Source organism: Ascaphus truei, chromosome 6 (genome assembly GCF_040206685.1).
Source record: "Ascaphus truei isolate aAscTru1 chromosome 6, aAscTru1.hap1, whole genome shotgun sequence".
Taxonomy (NCBI): domain Eukaryota; kingdom Metazoa; phylum Chordata; class Amphibia; order Anura; family Ascaphidae; genus Ascaphus; species Ascaphus truei.
The window spans coordinates 54,312,072-54,331,802 of NC_134488.1; the positions used below are offsets into that span (position 1 = coordinate 54,312,072).

Consider the following 19,731-nt stretch of genomic DNA (forward strand, 5'->3'; position numbering starts at 1 on the left):
GGACCTCCACCTGTTCAAGTATCTACAAGTTCGTCACTTCCTATTGGCACTATACCCAACCTCCAAGTTTCCCCCGCTCACCAGATTTGAATCCCTATGCATTAAAAACACCTACCAAAGAGGTCTGATATCCGAGATATATAAAGGTCTGGAGCCGGCATCCCACCCACCGGACCACCGTTATATGCAAAAATGGGTGGAGGATTTGGGCCTCCAACTAGACCAAGAAGACTGGGAGGAGATTTGGGAGCACGCTGCAAAAACATCAATTTGTACAACAATAAAAGAGAATATTTACAAAATCATATATCAGTGGTACCTGACCCCAGCTAGGCTGAGCCAGATCTACCCCGGCACATTAGACCTGTGCTGGCGGGGATGTGGTCAAAGGGGGGACATGGTCCACATTTGGTGGTCATGTCCGGAGATCCAGAGGTACTGGACCATGATCCAGGCGCTCATATTTGAGATAACAGGGCTTTCCCTGCCCCTCGACACACTGTCCCTGGTGCTGAATAAACCCACTGAGGACCTTCCCCCGCCAATGTCTAGGCTGATTACGGCCATGTTAACAGCGGCTAGATGCTCTATAGCAGCCGCCTGGAAACAGACCAGAGCCCCCTCGAGAACTACAGTAATCAGAAGAATAAATGAGGTAATGACAATGGAAAAGCTTACGGCCATGCTCCAAAAGAAGATGCCCCAGTTCTCAAATACCTGGGACCCCTGGATAAGGAGATAATAACCAAGAAGGCTGCCCTACGATACCCCCAGTATCCCCTCCTAGATCTTAGGTGGAAACATCAAGGAAGCTCTGGGCAAAAAAATTGAATGTATTTACAGGTTTTTTTTTTGTTTTTTTTTTGGTGATTGCGTTTTTTTCCCCACACATTCATTCCAAATGTATTTATGCATGGCCCTTTAGGGCTATACATACATACATACATACATACATACATACATACATACATACAGTAAGAAGCAATGGTTGTTTTGGCAAATGATTGCTTGTATGTATTTTAAATGTATATATTTGTTTGTTTTTACATTTATATGCTATTTATATTGCAACTTGATATAGTGTTGTGGAATTTTTGGTGGTGGTTTAAATAGTTTATTTCTAGCTTTCGATTGGTGTTTGCTTTTTAATGTTGGATTATTTTTTTACTTTTGATTTTGAATGATGCAGTTTATTTAGATATTTATTTTATTTATTCATGATTTTTTTTTTTTTTTTAATTGTTTATTCTGGTCTTTATTTTGGATTTTGATTGGTTGTAATTTTGTTCGGTTTACTTCTTTATTTGTTTTTATTTTGAAATTGTTTTGAATGCATTGGATCTTGTTTGTGATTGTTTTGTTTAGGTTGACCATTGACTGGCATAGTATTAAATCATGCCCATATTATATGGGCATGATGTACCCACTGTGCCATTCAATTGTTTGATTGGCATTAGTAATGTGTTCATTTTGCAATGTAATGTTGTTTTATTTGGGCCTGTTTTTATATTCCTTCATCATTTCTTGCTATAGTGGTAAATCATGCCCATAGTATATGAGCATAATGTACCCACTGTACCAATGAATGGGGGAAGGGTGGGGGTAGTTGCCTGGGGAGGGCGGTTAGGCCTCCTGGGTGGGTAGTGGGAGAGTGTGGGTTAACCCCTTAGTTACTATAGCGGTTAATAACCGCAATGGTGATTAAGGGGTTAGGGGCCATTTGATTGTACTGCATTGTTTGTGACAACGGAGGACATGGACGGTGATGAGAATGAGGACGGCCTTCCTCATGGCAGCCTTGCAGGGTTGAGTGCAAGTTTTATTTATTTTATTTCTGCAGCTTAATGTTTTACTTGTAATGGACAAATGCCCTATTATCCATATCTGGATAATAGTAATTTTAACCATTAATGTACTGTATGTGTTAGGGGGCAGGTGGAGGAGGGGGGTGTATTTATTTCAAAGTATTGCCTGTTTTTTTGGCCACACGATTGGTACCGCAGGACAGCAGGGACCCCCGGACTCCCGCGGAGATCACAGAGGGCCCTGGACTCCCGTGGGGATCACCCAACGACCAGAGACTCATGCAGGAATCACTTGAGGGCCCCAGACTCCTGAGAGGGTCATACGAGGGCCCTGGACTCCCACGGTGATCACCTGAGGGCCCGAGACTCCCGCGGGGATCACCCAGGGACACCCACCAGCCTGTTGTATTAATTGCGTGGTGAAAAAACATAAACAATGCTTTCATTCATGCCTACTCTACATTTCTTTTGCGCCAGCCTTTAGCTGGTGCAAAAATCTGGCATGCTTTTAAAGTACAATTCACTTATCACTGCTTAGTGAATCGCGCTGATTGAAAGCTTTTTTCCCCCCACTTATTTTGGGCTGAAAACATGCCTTTTAAGACCGATAAAGCACTGTTATCACTGCTTAGTGAATCGCGCAGCAGGCAGTATCGGTCTTAAAAGCCATTTATCGTTCTTTAAAGCAGTTATCACTGCTTAGTGAATCGCCCCCACTGTCTTTTCAGTGTTTGTTACTGACTATTGTCAGTATTGTTTTATTTGAAGTCTATTTGCACTTTGTTTGTATACCATTTATCTTCTCCACAGCAAATAATCACTGATTCAATGATGTCTTCTTGACATTTTTCCATTAGTATCAGCGGATTTGTCTACAGTATCTTATCTTGTCAATGTCTAATATTAATGAACATTTGATGTGGGCATTTTTATAGCCATACAGTATACGCTTTAAGCATCTTAAAATAAAGCATGATGGATTGACGTCGAGTCAAAATCATTTGTTGGACACAGAATTTAAGTTATGAATGTCTCCAAAGAAAATAAGTACAAATACATCATCATATGCAAGACATTAAAGCTGATAAAACACACAAAGTAATAGGATTTTTATTATCTAATAAATAAGGAAATAAGTATCTGTGGAAATTACATGATAGTAAACACAAAGGCCATTCACATTTACTAAAATATGTTAGAAACTAAGTGATCAAAATATTTTTTTTCAATTCTGAAAAAACTCAAAATAGGCAAAACAAATCTTTAATGTTTTCATTTTTTTTTGTCACAAAAGTTGTGGGGTTTTTCATTTGCAAACTGAAAAGTTCACCCAGGTTAAAATTATATAAATAAATAAGTAATCCGATGAGGTACCTTTCTCAGTTTTTGAATAAAATTTGGCTTAGATGAAACAATTTATTCTGAAGTTCGACTCAAACTTCCACATGAAGATCTAAATTTAGATTCTAACCCCCTTACATAATTGAGTGTCATGAGCAAAGATGGAGACGTTGCTCTCTGTCACTTGAGGCTCTCTGCTTATAACTCTTGCGCAATCTGAATATGTTGCATTTACGACAACTCTAAACTCCCTGTCCTTAAACCAGTTCTTCATCCAAATTAGCTGCCAGACACATTTTCATTTATTTTATAAATACACCTCCTGTGCAAAGTGAACTAATAGCAGTGGCATATTTTATAGTTTAAATGTAGGACATTTTTAATGTCTATAGTAATCAAATAATTTTTTACCTATTTTTTTGAAAATACTATTGTATATGCAGGGAAGTTGTATTGTTCATCTAGTCTCTCCTCTTTGCAATTCTGTTCGGCTAATAAAAGCAGCATCATTCATTTAAATAGGTTAAGGGAAAAGAACAAAAATTACCAGATAACATTCTAAACTGACCTATTTTTACACAAAAAACAAATAAGTTTTATATTTAAAAGGGGAACTAGATCACAACTGGGGAATTACAGACCTGTAAGCCTGACTTCAATAGTGGGGAAACTACTTGAAGGTTTAATACGGGATAATATTCAAGAATACTTAATGGAAAACAAAATTATTAGTAATAGTCAGCCCGGATCTATGAAGGATAGATCATGTCAAACTAAACTTTTTTTTCTTTAAGGAGCTAAGTAGGATTTTAGACCATGGGTAATGCAGTTGATGTGGTCTACTTAGATTTTGCAAAGGCTTTTGATATGGTTCCACACAAGAGGTTGGTGTACAAAATAAAGCAAATATATGCACATGGCTTGTAAACTGGTTGAAGGATAGACAACAGAGGGTTGTCATAATTTGAACTTTTTCAGGTTGGGATAAAGTTATGAGTGGAGTGCCTCATGGATTGGTACTGGGACCCGTGGTGCAGCACCTCCACCTGTGAGGGATCCCAACGCAGTGGGATGATCCACACACAGGAACCAATACTAGTAATAATCACACCACAAATATGTAATAACGGTTTTACTGAACACATATATCGTATACTTCTACCACACAGTATATAACACTCCCAACCCCCCTTACACCAAATGAGTGTCCCTACAGTACAAAGGGTGCTTGGCACCAATACCCAATGTCAAGGCCCACCCAAAAGTGTGTATGCTAGCACTACCCATGAACCGTTGGTGCACTTTAGTTTAGGTACCTGCCGGGTACTCCAGCATTGGTGCGGCTGATTAGCAACAGGGATCCTGGTGATCCAGTGACATCGTCGTCTGTGAAGGCGTCCGCCTTTGCAAGGGGTGAACTCTGGTAGGAGGGTCTCATCTTTGAGTGTCTATGCTACTACTGTGGTGATCGGGTCCCAGACCACAGGCCGCAAGTCCCTAGTTTATGGGTTTCCCTGTAGCAGCCACAATTTGATATGTGAGTGGGCCTATCTCGGACCTAAACGGTAATCTGGCTTAGTCTGGGAGCCATTGACACCCAGACCCCACCTTCCCCTTCTGTCTTGGCTCCAACTGACTTAACTGTCCTAACTGTCAGCATGAGCTCCTTCGCAAAAACTGCCTCTCTCCCCTCACCACGAATGCATCAACCCTATTGGCTAAGCCTCACCGCGTGACCTCAGCTCCTAGGGCATTCTGGGAAGTGTAATTCCCCTGCGGAGACTTGTATAAGATGGCCGCCACAACTGCTATGCCAAAGAGCATGAATCAGTTCCCATAAAGGCCGCCGCACTCTCCTGCCCTTCTGCGTGTGTGCGAGCCGTCTGTGCGCATGCGCTGAAACTGAAGATGGCGGTGCCCTCACCGGCATCCTCCCCGGAGCTCCCGGTGACCCGGTCGCCCAGCTACTGCCTCCCCCACATGCCACCACAATTCTCGACATGCCACCCGCAGCCACATTAACCTTTCCTGCGCCTGCATCAGAGATAAGGGTGGCAGGGGGACATGGCTACATCTGCATTAAATGGGCTATGGGTGGAAGGGAAGTAAACATAGTGATGCCCCTTTAAAAGCATTAGTAAGACCATACCTTGAATATGGAGTACAATTTTGGGCAACACTCCTTAGAAAAGACATTATGGAACTAGAGAAAGTGCAGAGAAGAGCCACCAAATGAATAAAGGGGATGGACAATCTAACTTATGAGGAGAGGCTATCTTATTTAAATGTATTTACATTAGAAAAGAGATGTCTAAGAGGGGATATGATAACTATATACAAATATATTCGGGGACAGTACAAGGAGCTTTCAAAAGAACTATTCATCCCAAGGGCAGTACAAAAGACTCAGGGTCATCCCTTAAGGTTGGAGGAAAGGAGATGTAAGCTCTTCCGAGCAGAGACTCCTAAATATTAGTTTTAATGTCTGAAGCACTTATCCTCATGATCTGTTATTTGTATTTGTTATTTATATGGTTGTCACGTGTATTACAACTGTGAAGCACTATGTACATTAATGGCGCTATATAAATAAAGACATACATACATACAACTATAACATAATACAGGTGACCAGACATCCTTAAACATATAGATCTACACTTAAACATGACTTACACTATATACAATGAGGTCCTCCATCTGTCTCTTCCTCGGACCTAGATATAGAACTTTTCACCACCACTATATATACTTGCTAGTGACATCGCTGGTCACCATGCCAACGGGAGGAGTGGTTTGGAGTATACTTAGTCATCCTATACCAGATGACAGGTGAAGAGTATTACCCTTTCTAAACATGTAGTGTTAACCCTTTAAGGCCCACAACCTTTAGTAGTTCCTAACAGGGGTGCTACACTTAAATATTACAGGTTTTGTCGGCAGTTATAGGGTCATTTCAAGGTGCAGTTCCACACAAAACCAAGATGGACTAAGTAATATGTTTAATATGTGAAAAAAAGGTGATTGATGCTTTGTGAAACGTGAGCAACCAAATTGACTTTAGTATGATCATAACAAACACTTAGTAAATTAGGTCATGTATCTTTTGTGTTTTATTGCTATACCCAGCCTTTTAATGGCACAGATGAGTTTTGCAAACTAAGCACCACAGCTCTAAATCTGACAATAATTATGCACAGCTTTACTAAATATATGGCAATTGAATTCCTTAAGTAAATTGCAATAATAGATTCCATACCTGTGAAAGAGAAAACAACTTGTATGATATTGATTTCAGTGGCCTGTTCAGACACCATTCAATTTATGATGCCAAAGCAATCAAAACAAATCATTACAATATAATCAAAATAAACTCCAAAAAAAAGAAATGCACTATTTTGGATCAAAAAAATTAAGCAATTTGTCCTGGATACTTGTTTTCTAAAGACAAAACTGATATAAAATAGTATTTTTTATAGAAAATAAGGGGATTGTAAGGAATCGGGGAACACGTCCCCCGCGGCTGCAGCGCGCCTCCTCGCTCTGTTTACAGAGCGCGCGCGCACCCGCAGCTCTTCACTCTGTGCCATGGAGCTTGGCTCAGCCCCCCGGTCTTGTCACACGTCTGTCACGCATAGCGCGTACACGTGACGGTGTGCACCGCTCCCCAGCTGCGTGTCAACAGTTTTAAGTGCCCACTTGTCTCCTGCAGCCTATCTCTGCCCCGTAGAGGCCGTGCCTTCACTCCACCCCCTGTCTCATTGGTTCCTGTTTCCTTTAAAATACTTTCACTATCTCATTGCTGAGCATAACCTGTGTAGCCTTGTGTTCCTGTGTTCTGTTTTGCCTTGCCTTGTGCCTTGCTGTTCCTCTCTAGTTGCTTTCCTGTTTACCGACCCGGCTTGACTATTGGAACCTCTCTGGATAACGACCCCGGCTTGTCCCTGACGACCCGCACCTCTCCAACCCTGACCACGGCTCTTGGACATGCTGCCACTCTCACGGCTCCAACCCCAGACCATGGCACAATGGACACTGATCATTCTCCTGGCTCCACACCTGGATTCCGGCAAGTATCTGGAATAACCCTATCTCTCCATCCCAGACCTGGCTACGCTGACTATCCACCCTCCAGGCGTGCCACCGCTGCTATTGGTGCGCATATTTGTACTTTTCCACCTCAGTACCGGGGTCCCATCTTGTTCGTGGTGAGTGCACGCGTTACAGTATGCTCAGCCAAATGAACATGGACCCCCCTGAGGTGGCCCAGGCCCTAACCTCAATCGCTGAACGCTTCCGGTATTTTGAGAATCAGATTGATTCCTTAACTCAAAGTGTTGCAACCATTTCTTCACGACAATCTCAGTACCAAATAATTAGACCTACAACCTTCTCTTCCGCTACCTCAGAAGTATCCCCACTTCTTGAACCTCATCTTCCTACCCCCAATCGTTATGCGGGTGACCCCTGTAGAGGTTTCCTCAATCAATGTGATATACAATTTATGTTAACCCCTTCACGTTTCTCTTCTGATAGATCCAAGGTGGCATACATTATTGCCCTGCTGACCGGTGACACCCTGGCGTGGGCATCTCCCATCTGGGAGCAGAAGACGGATCTCACACAGGATTTTGCATGCTTCAAGAAAGAATTTAGACAGGTCTTTGACACCCCAGGCCAGAAGGTTACTGCAGCATCTTCTCTGTTTTATATTTCACAGGATCACAGATCGGTTGCAAGAAATGCTCTTGAGTTCCGGACCATTGCCACGGAGACAGGCTGGAATGATGAAGCCTTATCAGCAGTCTTCTGGCAGGGTCTGTCTGAACCCCTTCAAAATGAAATGGCCACCCATGACAGACCTACCGACCTGGAGGAACTCATTGTCGTATGTATTAGAGTAGATCAGCGCCTTCAGGAGAGGAGGGCTGAACGTCATTGTCCACATTCTCGCTAATTGCTAATGTCCCCACCCACAGTCGTTCTCCTGTTGTTTCCCCCACCTTTGATGTTCCAGAACCTATGCAGTTAGGAAGTCACCAAATCTCTTCTTCTGAGAAACAACACCGGAGGAATGGAGGTCTTTGTCTCTACTGTGGGTTGCCTGGTAATCTGGTTCTTCGCTGTCCCTTCAAAGCCGGGAAACACCAACACCCAATGAGGTATGAGGGGATCTCATTGGGTACCATTTCTGCTACCCCTTCTATTACAGAAAGCCTGCTGACTCGGATTTTGCTTCCAGTATTCCTTGAGGGTCCTGGTTTCCTAACCCTCGCCTTTGCTTTCATCGACTCCGGGTCTGGAGGAAACTTTCTGGACCAGGACTTCGCCTTAAAGAACAAGATCCTTCTGGTGGATAAATCTGTGCCCGTTGGACTGAAGGCCATTGATGGACGTCCCATCCAGTCCGCCTTTATCTAATTGGAGACACATCTGCTTTCTCTGTCTACTAAGGATGATCACAAGGAGAGAATAACTTTGGACATAATCTACTCAACTTCTGTGCAGGTAATTTTGGGCATCCCTTGGCTCCACCGACATAATCCACATTTAGACTGGACTGACAAGAAAACCATTCAATGGGGTCCCCTATGTACCGATCCCTGTGTTACTCCGGTTCGACATATCTGCGGGCTAGACATCCCTAAATCAGACAAACCTACCCTTCCAGAGGTGTATACGGACTTCCTTGATGTCTTTGATAAAGTTCGTTCTGAGATCCTTCATCCTCATCGTCGTCCCTTTGATTGCCCCATCGATCTCTTGCCTGGAGCTGTTCTGTCCAAGTCAAGATCTTATCCGTTATCTATATCCGAGACCAAGGCAATGTCGAAGAACATTCAAGAGAATTTAAAAAAAGGCTTCATTAGAAATTCCTCTTCCCCAGCCGGGGCTGGTTTCTTTTTACTTAAGAAGAAGGTTGGCTCACTCTGCCCATGCATAGACTACAGAGGCCATAATAAAATTACTTTAAAGAACCGGTACTCCCTGCCACTTATCTCAGAACTTTTCAACCTTTTGCAGGGTTCTACTATTTTTTCCAAACTCGATCTTCGAGGGGCTTACAATTTGAATTCCTTATACTTGAAAATTGCCTATGTATCCAAATACAGATTGGGTGCATTGTTAAAAAAAGGGAAGTTACATGTGTAATAGGTTTTTAGACACCTTGACCAAGTTTCTAGAACTGAGTGGTAGCCACTTGGGCTTTCATGTTTCTATGCCCATAACCTGTTTATGGATCTAGAGATCTGGCAACAACTGATGTAGAATAAGTGTTATAGTAAGTTGTGTCAACTTACCAAAGTACGTCAAGTCAATTTAGCGAATGCCTACGTAAATCAATGGGAGAATCTAAAGGTGGTGTTCTGAGACTGTTAAGATGTGTATTTATAGTTATGCTATTTCTGGGGACAAACAGTAAACAATCAAACTCTTATCTTCCATAATGCAGCAATCAAAATATGTTGATGTATTGTAAAGTTGTAAACATGATATTACTGTAATACAAAATGGAAAAAGAAAATTGCACGACCGCCACGCTAGGGATACACAACAATAGAGTAATAAACTCAGAACTACATTTATTTCACCTCTTTGGAAAGCAGAAATACACAATGTTTCAAGGGGAATCACCACCCTTCGTCAGGTAGGGTGTAAGTGATCAAGGAGAAAACTGTTGATCTTGTGAATACAAAATGGAACAAATATATATACAGTGGCGGCCGCCTTTAAGTTCCTGCTGCCGTTTCCCTGCGATTTTTAAAATCGCGGGCAGATGCGGGCCGTTTTCTGCCATTTTGGGCGCCGCGGGCGCTTTCAATGATAAGTGCCATTAGCGCTGTCTAGTCAATGCGGCTGACGCACGGGAAACTCCATGACAAACGGAGAACATCCCCGAATTTTTACGGGTATTTAGGAGGTTAAAAGGGGCCGTGGCTGTAGCCTGGATCCCCCTGGTCCCCTGTTTGTCCTCTTCCCTTTCCATAGGCAGCGGAGGCTGGGGAGAGTGCCGGGGGATGAACAGTAGCAAGCGCAAGTGGCGGCCATTAGGAGCATAGCACAGCAGGGGAACTACAAGTCCCAGTAGCCTAAGGGGCTGCAGACCACATGTTGCCAAGCAACCAGTAGGGCTGAGAGATGCATGGCAATTATAATTCTGACAGTTAGGGGGACTGGCAGTTAGTGTGACTGGCAGTTGGAGCCAGGACAGAGAAAGGAAGATAGTGTTTGGGTGTCAGTGGCATCCAGACTAGGCCAGATTAACCCTTTAGGTCCACGATTGGCCCCAGTCACCTAATCAGATTGTAGCTGCTACAGGGAAACCCCTCGCTAGGGACATTTCCCATGTAGCTGTATACAGTTAGAGTATAGTGCCATTTGAAGATGCCGCACAGTGCTTTGCGGACTGTGGTCTGGGGCAGGACCACCATAGACTATCAAAGGTAAGACCCTCCTACCGGAGTTCACCCCAAGCAGAGGCAGAGGCTTCGCTGACATCATCGTCGCTGGATCCCTTTTGCTTTTTGGCCATACCTGGGTGCTGGAGCACCTGGACAGGTACCAACTATAACACTTTCAGTTACTGTGGGCAGCGCTTTCTCACACATTGGGTGGGTTGGCTCTTGTGGACACCAGGGAGGTTGGGGGACCTGGGGCACCTCAGTACTTTGGGGAAATCCCATCAGGGGTGGACACTACGGTTGGAGGGCACGGTGGGGCTACGGCCGTGCAAGGCCTATATTGTATGTGGGTTAATGATATATCTAGTTGAATCTGTGTTCAGTAAACTGTTATTAAACACAAGTGTGTGATCTTATTGCATTGGGTCCTGTGAATGGGGTTATCCGGCGCTGTCAGGACCCCTCATAGGTGGAGGCTCTGTCACCAGATTGATCAGGTTCACCCTGGGCTCCCAGCAGTGGAGGTTCAGGCCTCCTGTGAGCCACAGGTAAAGCACCACACAATCAGTAGCCACAACATTTCCTATAGGGTGGGGGAAAGAGCGCTACATATATATTACACACAGATGATATTAACTAAATAAATTAGATAAAATTAATGAAAGAGAAAACCGATTTACAGTTTGACTTAGTACCTAAAAACATTTTAAGATAATTATCTTTCATAGAAAAGTATCTGACAAGTAATTTAGATAACATTGGCATTTATCTTACATAGATATAATCATTAATTTATTTTAAAAATGAATTACTGAATGTCTCCTTTACAAATTGGTCTACACATTCAGCTAATTTCATCTGAATTCTTAACATATCTTATATTACCACCAACTTAATTTTCCACCCACTTCATGGAACTATTTAAATCATAACATGATTATCCAATCATATTTTTGCTTTAATTGAACTTACCTGAAGTATATCACAGCCCCAACATTGATACATATGTCTATGGTTTTGATGACTGAAGTTCGCTCAACTCAAAAGTGAGTTGGTTTGTTACTCTTTGTCTGGTTCCCAGTAAGATACCATCTAGAATAATACAATTGAATAGATGTGCAGTATATTTTTCATTCCCATGATTAAATGTAGACTTTTTGTTTGCACTCAAGTGAATAGTGCATTATTTTTTTTACTGTTCTTTAGTCTGTGATTTTGTGTGCATATATAGCTTTTTAGTTATAGGCCAACAAATAGTTATATCAATAGGTTGAAATCAAAACAGCAATAATTTAATTTCCTGTAAGGTTTTAATAAGGTTATTTTTTGTTGCCATTTCCTTAACCTATCTATGTTAATAATGTATATAAATATTTAGAAAGTTGGCAACAGCTTATTTTCTGATGCAGAGATGTAACTCCTTGAGACTATAAATAGCAAAGGCTGGCCATAAGTAATCTAAATCTTAGGTTTTTCAAACTGGAGTATTTAGTTACTAAGGAAGAAAAAACAGCTGATCTCTATAATGTGAAGCACTAAGAATGAGACATGAGTAATGTGTCTGTAGCTATGACCCAAGTATTGATACACAGGGAAAACTTATGTAACGGGTATTCCCCCACCCAATCGCATATGGTATGTGTGTGCGGGGAACCTAGTGTTACCAGGTGTGGTGCTTTACCTGTTAGGCTCACAAGAGGGCTGAGCTTCCGCCGCGGGGAAACTGGGGCAAGTATAATATGAGTAACCTCGTACTCGGTGCAGCGCCTCCACCTGCGATGGCTCCCACCAGAGGGGGAGTGGTTCCTCGCAGGACAATTTATATCACTCAGCACACAGTATGTAAAACAATCAATGCCTTTACTAGTGTAACCATACTCATGCATAACAATCAACAGGTGTCCCTCCCTAGAGGAGACACTAACTACTGCGTCTCGCAGGACGCTACCCCCTTCACCAGGTGATCCCACCCCGTGTCCAGTAACCCCACACAATATGTCCCCCACCCTTCAAGTGAGATAGATATGTGTGACTGCGCAGTTACTGGTCCCGTGTGAATCTACATATAGATAGTATCATTGGTGCACTTGGTGAGGGTTAACTGCCGAGCACTCCAGTGCCTGGGCCTGCAAGGAGTTTCGCAAAGGATCCGATGGCTGATGAACACAGGAACTACCATCCGGGGCGATCCCACCCGGATGGCTGTTGCAACCGCAGAGGAGGTCTGAGCCCAAACCTCTGGATGGACTCTGGATAATAATAAGGGGCAGGGTCCCTAACCTGGGGCCTGTCCCTGAACAACACAACACTACTGGTGGCTCAGGGCTATCTGGGGCCTAGGGGGCTGCTAACCTAGTGCAGGGAGTCACTGACTCCTGCACCCTACCTCCTTCCCCTGGCTGTTCCTGGCGCTGACTGACTAACATGCACCAAGCCCGCGAAATGTATCTATTTTTCCTCCAGGGCAATTCTGCAGCCCTATTGGCTACTCGGGGGCACCTGGTGCCTTTCCCCCTTAGCATCTTGGGAATTGTAGTCCCGTGGAGGCTATTTCTATATTGGGGCCGCGTGCGCGATTCTACTGTGCATGCGCAACTCCCTAAGGGCTGCTGCGACTCCCTAGCCTGATCCGCGCATGCGCGATCACGCCGCATGCGCACGCACCCACAATGGCGGCCCCCGTTAGCCGGGTACGCCGCCGAGCCTCCTAAGGCTCGCAACACTCCCTGCTCCAGCCCCCACCTTTGGAAACAGCCGGCGGGTCCGTCGCTGGCTCCGGTGGCACCCGCGACCGCGCTGATCCAAAGGAGGGGGGTCTCTGGGAGCCGGAGGGCACCGGGGCTACACTTATATAGTGAAAGATAAATTAAAAAAAGAATTGAAATAGTCGTGGTTCTCTTTGCAAAAATCACATAACGCAGGAATTGACAATTATAGTGGACATCTTAGAAATTAACTCACCTGCATGGAACCTGTCAGTTTCTCTTGCCTCTTGGGATGTACCAAAGCAAAAACTGTCAACTGCAACTGCAAGAGCCTTAGCGAAGTTTGCATCCATTAAAAAAGATCCATCTGAAGAGCTAACCATGCTGCATCGAGCACTGGTAAAATTATCTTCTGACACAGAACCCCAGCCATTGACCAGAGATCCTGCCATGGAGGTCTCATATTCACTGATACTGGAGGTTGGTGTTTCACAGTATTTGCGGTAGGACTTCATTGAGTTCACTTCCTCTCCCTCAGGGTCATCATCTTCATCTACTGAATCAGTTTCTACCAAGTCCGAAGGTAAAGGACTGCAGATGTAGCCATATGTATGTACTGAAGAAAAAGGCCTTGGAAGGGAAGAGTTGCATTCCAAATGGTGCCTAAAGTAGAAAGTAGAAATTTTGCATTAACTAACTACAAGCTCCACCGTTTTTATTAAAGATGATTTCTGCTTTGTTTTTATTTAAAAAAGAAACTATCCTGCACCAAAAAGATACATGCACTGTATAATCTCATTCATATACATCCCTTTTTGATCCACTATCCAGGGTGTTAATCAATTCGGGGAGTTGTGGAAAAAACTCATCCTACCCTGGAGTTAACACCAGATCAGGTGTGTCATATTGCCATGAACCTTAAAGATTCAGCACCTACACATGCAGCCCAGACTTACTATCCCTGGAGCCGCAGTACAAAAAGCAAAATGCTGTGGCTCTGGGTACAGTTAAAGCCGCAGCAGCCTGTAGTGGGCCCATTCTCCCCCATTCGGAGGATGCCATGGTCAGGATTCTGCGGCTTCCCCCGGCAGCACGAACATTTTCAGTAGTCTGGCTACAGCTGTAGGACCATAATTGTCCCATTGTCCAATGTGGACTTGAATAAATGTTTAAATAGATTTGACTGTAAATAAAGCTTTAACCTCTAGGCTGCCACAAGACTGGTGGCAGACTTTCATGATCATGACCACATGATTACTAGTACATTAGTAGAAACCTTGTGGTCACGACAAGCCCCCAGTGACAATAATGGAAGGGAGGGAGGCTCCACCATGTAATCTCCCTCTAAAAAAAAACTAACATAAATAGCATCATACTTTATCAGAACCCTAAGGATAAAAGGTTACATTTTATTGATTTAATCAATTATAATCATAGTGTGCATCAAAAAAAGGATTGCTTCTCTCTTTCATTCCACTTCTTTATCATTTACTAGTTGTAACTATATATTAAATTAAAATGCAAGGTGAACAATACTTTAAAAAAAATGCAAATGTTATTAAAAAAAATGCAAGCATTTATTCAATTTATCAGGTTCCTTCTTCAGGCTTATTTCAATAGAATCTGAAAAAGCAGGGTACATACTGTACCACACACAACAAAAGCAGTTTTATTTAAATGGTCATGTAACGAGGCTGGAGTCTGATTTTTTTAAATGCCTGAAGTAGTTATTTTTTTTCATATTTTATGTAGCCTGCTATATACTCAACAGTGAAGTCTTTGTACTAGACCTGTCTGAGAAATGTGAATGTGAAGTGGTATTTTTATTTGCTGTACTATTACCAAGAGAGTGTGTAGTTAACACCCCAGAAATGTGATAATGACAAAACTGCACATTTTTTAAAAAGAACAAACAAAACATATTTACCATGTATGGCCTCAAGACCATTGTCCTGAATTGCCTCAAGATTACCTGGATTGTCTGGAAGGCAATTGATGATGCATCAATTTAGTCTAAAGTGAAAACCCACACATGCTGTGCCTGTGGTTTTTCTATTTGTGGGTATAGACATATTTCTGTGCGGTTTGAGCCAACAGGCAGGATGAAATACTAATATATAAAAACACAATCCCACTGTGAATGACAAATGTTTGCCAAGAGAGAGAGAAATTATGAGTTCTAAATCTTCAATCCATGTCTTTGCTAAGAATGTGAATACGTCGTTTCTGCCAGACAGGCACATTTTTGCCAACTGTGATGGTCACAGCTTCTTATACAAAAATGATTAATCTGTGCTGGAGAACCATATTTCCTGCTGTAATGTGCCATGCTTAGTGGTTGCCAAAACTAATGATTTCATTGTGTGTAATAATTTTGGAACAATTTCATGATTTCCTCAACTCTGACTTCATTGGAAACACTTATTTTAATTTCATCAGGACACTTAGAACTGGACGATTTCAACCTCATAGCTTGCCTTGGCATATTCGTCTACTTCCAACAACTACTTTGTAGATTTTGGCTCCTTAATTTAATTGTACACTGAATTTGTAAATGTTTTCAAATGTGTGTGTAGCCCCGAGGTGAATTTTCACTTTCTGGCCCCCCTCCGTGAAGGCCGGGTGGTAGCGGGTGCCGCCGGAGGCTGCGACGGACCCGCCGGCACTTCGCGAGGGTGGGGGCCAGTGCAGGGAGCAGATCGCGCTTGTGGTTGCCGGGGACGCGATCGGGCCGTCGCTAGGGCCGCGATCGCGTTGCCACCGGCTCGGCGGCTAGGAGAGAGTGCGCCGCCATTGCGCGTAGGTTCGCGCATGCGCAGGAGGCTGCCAGCGCGCGATAGGACTCCAGGGCTAGGGAGAGATCGCGCGAGAGTAGGGAAGGTAGTAGAGAGGTTGAGGCGGCCATTAGGGGTTCGCGCATGCGCAGGGCACGTGGCCCCAATGCTTTAGGCAGCCCCTGGGAACTACAATTCCCAGGAGGCTTAGGGAGACAGGCACCAGGTGCCCCAGAGGAGCCAATAGGGCTGGAGGAAGCTCAGCCCGGGAATATAGATACATTTCCCGGGCTTTGCAACTGTCAGTCAGGCAGAGGAGAAGGAAGGTGTAGGAAGGGTGCAGGGAGCGCGTGGCTCCTGCATCAGGTAAGGGTTCTCCCTAGATCCCCAGGCAGGCCCCAATTCCCGGGAAGGGCAGGGGGTAACTGAAGAGGGACGCCTTAGCTAGGGAGGTGACCCTTGAGTGTGGAAGGTGCAGGTTTGGCAGTGCCACAGCGGAGAGGGCTGTGGGCACTGGCAAATAGGCACAGTGTGCTAGTAGTGGATTGCTACGGGATCCAGGTGGCTGTGTGTGATTGCAGCTGTCTGTGTGTGTGTCGCTGCATGTGCTGGGCGCAGTGCGTGCAGTGTGTGTGAAGTGTGTGTGGATCCCTGCAGGCTGACAGTGTGAGCTGAGTGTTGGCTGCAGGTGCGTTAGGCTGTCAGGATTAGCAGTTACAGTTGAGACTGGGTAGCTAGGGGAAGGGGGGCAGGTTATGTTCCACAGGCCCTAGGAGTTTCCCCAAGCCATCCCAGGTTGCGGTTCCTCAGGGACAGGCCCTAGGTTAGGGGTGCTGTCACTCTAGAAGTAGTTAGGCAGAAAGCTGATAGCTGCGGTCGCTGTTCCCATGTGGTTGGTGTTGCCGTGATCGGTTGCAGTTCCCGGGAAGCGGTGGGACCCTCATTGGGGTCACCGGCGGAAGTACCTGAATAGGATCAGACGGACGTCTGACCCTTTGAGAAGTGTGTTGCGGTCCCGAGCATCGGAGTGCTCAGAAGGTACTTCATTATTAAGTGCACCAACAGGCCTATTCACATAGTGACTGCGCAGTCACCCACGACCTCCGTAGGATTTACGAGACATTGGGTGTGGGGTGATCACAGGACACTGGGTGGGGAACACCAGACATTGGGCTGAGGTGATGCGGGTAGAGCATCTGGTTATGTAAGGGTTATGTTATGTTATGCAATGTGTTATGGTATGTGATATGTGTTCTCAAGTAAAGTGTTAGTATTGTTTTATCTACGTGTGTTATGGTATTTCTTACTCAGGGCTATCTTTCCTAACGGGGGATCCTGGGTAAGTGGAGGCGCTGCACCAGGTAACGTTAAGGGTTTCCCCAGGCTCCCAGCTAGCGGAGGCTCAGATCTCCTGGAGCCGCAGGTGTGTTTCAGTACCAGTAACCCTTTAGGAGCAGGTGTGTTGCAGGGAAAGGGACCGGTTAGACCACGAGGGGCCAATGTGAGATTGGGTGGGTCGGCCGGTTCACAAAAAGGGTTACATGTGTAATATTATTTATACATAATAGCAAAAGAAGTCTCACACTACAGCAATGAATAAATGAAACAGTTTCTGTTAGTATACTTTCAATATCAAATCAATACCGTATGTACTGTAGCAGTTATATGTTTTCCACACATGAACAGTAAGTAGTGTATATATGCACTCAGGTTAATTGCTTCTATTAAATATATTAGTTCATCAGTGTAAAAAAAAAAAAAGGCCTTAAGTAAAACACTGTTGTAGGTCGGTGCTCTTTCTTAACACGTATTCCCAACTGCTGCAAGTACAAAGAAGACTGAAAAACAGAGGAACAGACACAACTTCCTCTCTGCAATGCTTGATCAACTCAAAACCTAAAAAACAACAACCACCAATGCACATCATGTAAATCATACATTAAGTACGACCAAAATATAGAAGCTGGCATACAATTAAGAGCAGACATTCAGGGAGTTTAGTAGGGAAAATATGATTTCCCTGTAGCTCCCAGGCTAACACTGAAGGTTGTATGCAAAGCAAGGGGAGGGGGCAAGAAATACAAGGCTGGTAGAAATCGAAGAAAAATCAGATAGTACTGTTTTTTTGTGTGTTTTGTTTTAGAGAGCCAAATAGAGCATACTGGGGGAGATACTGCTGCGACACACTTTATTCGAGCAAATACCCAGTATGTACCTGGCAGATACCTGGAATGCGCCGCTCCTCACCTCTGACAAGCCCCGTTGCGTTTGCCTTCCCAGCCATGGTTTATGCCTGGCTGACGGGCGGCTGATCTGTTAAATGATAATGATTAGGATTTAATAGGCTGCAATGCTTCGCGTGTCTACCAGATGGCATAAATTCATGAATTGTAATGCAGTATATATATATATATATATATATATATATACTGTGCAGTATTGCAGCCAGCGGGAATAAAATGCTTCAATCCCTGCCTGGAAAATAACGCAATGCACTCGGGCAGAAAACAGTCACAAACCTCAATACACCCGAGTATACCCGAATTCGTGGGACTAGCCGAGCTCAAATAAAGTGTGTCGCCAGTGTACACTAAAGCCTGTTGTGGGTTAACGCACTCGATCGGACATTAACAGTCATTGAAGTCAATGACAGTTAACCCCGGATAGAGTGCGTTGCCATGAAATGGACCTTAGTGAATCTTCCCAATGTGCTTTATGTGGCCCTCTAAAACAAAACAAGTTTAAGTCTAATGTTATTCTCACATCTTCGTAAACAGTGCCAACAAGCTAAAAAAAAAAAGGTTATATAGACTAGAGAACCTATGAGTCTGACTTTGGCGATGACAGTATCACGTACAAAGGGCCAAAACTATTAAATTGTATAACATTTTGCCAAAAATATGTAAATAACATTCTAATATTGTAGTTTTCATTAAATACTAATAACATTTTCAGTTTACTTTAATGTTGGCTACACAATAACTTGACTAGAGGGTGAAAAAAACCAGTCCCATAATGAACTTTTTCAGGTATGGAATAAGGAATTTACATTTGTATTTTTAACTTCAAGTATTTTAAAACGAATAAAATGTCTATGCAAATAAATAAAATCTATTTTTTTTTACATTTTTGTTAAAAGATACAATTGTACACTTAAGTTAATTGCCCATTTTGCAATGGCAACGAGGTGCGAGACTGCAACATTGTGGAAACAAAACGAGATTTCAACCATAGCCAAAATTAGAAATAGAATTTGGTATGTGTGCCAGATGGAGAAGCTCACAAGTTTAGTGAATGACTATGGCGATAAATTCCAAAAAGTCTGGGCACTCTGGCTGGCCCAGATGGATATCCAGGGAGTGAATGGCATCACAGTGTTGCTTTGATAGCACTAAAGGTGTTCTACTTTGACTAGTGTCAGGAAAATCCAATAGACAGGAGGACTAAGGGGCCGCATGGGAGCCAATGAGTTTGGGAGCTTAGATGGAGGACGCAGAGAGCCCAGGGATCTATACAGTGGACCATCTGGACACTTCCCCTTCCCCCTTTCCCCACCCCCCGTTTTTGTTTTGTTTTATTTGTATTAAGAGTGTTGTGTTAACGTTATTTACATAAGGGATTGAAAGATGATTATAAATGGTTATGTATTTCCTCTGTAAAAAATTCAATAAAAATGTAAGTTATTAAAAAAAATACAATTGTG

At 43.6% G+C, this 19,731-nt stretch overlaps 1 protein-coding gene across 4 annotated transcripts in view; it reads right to left on the reverse strand.

The window, feature by feature from the left end:
- ROBO4 (roundabout guidance receptor 4) overlaps positions 1 to 19,731 on the reverse strand; it is a 255,040-nt gene that overhangs the window by 35,653 nt on the left and 199,656 nt on the right. For all 4 annotated transcript variants that reach the window (XM_075604310.1, XM_075604307.1, XM_075604308.1 and 1 more), the window contains one exon: positions 13,511 to 13,917. In XM_075604310.1, coding sequence (XP_075460425.1) covers positions 13,511 to 13,917 — 407 coding nt within the window. The remainder of the gene's footprint in view (positions 1 to 13,510; positions 13,918 to 19,731) is intronic.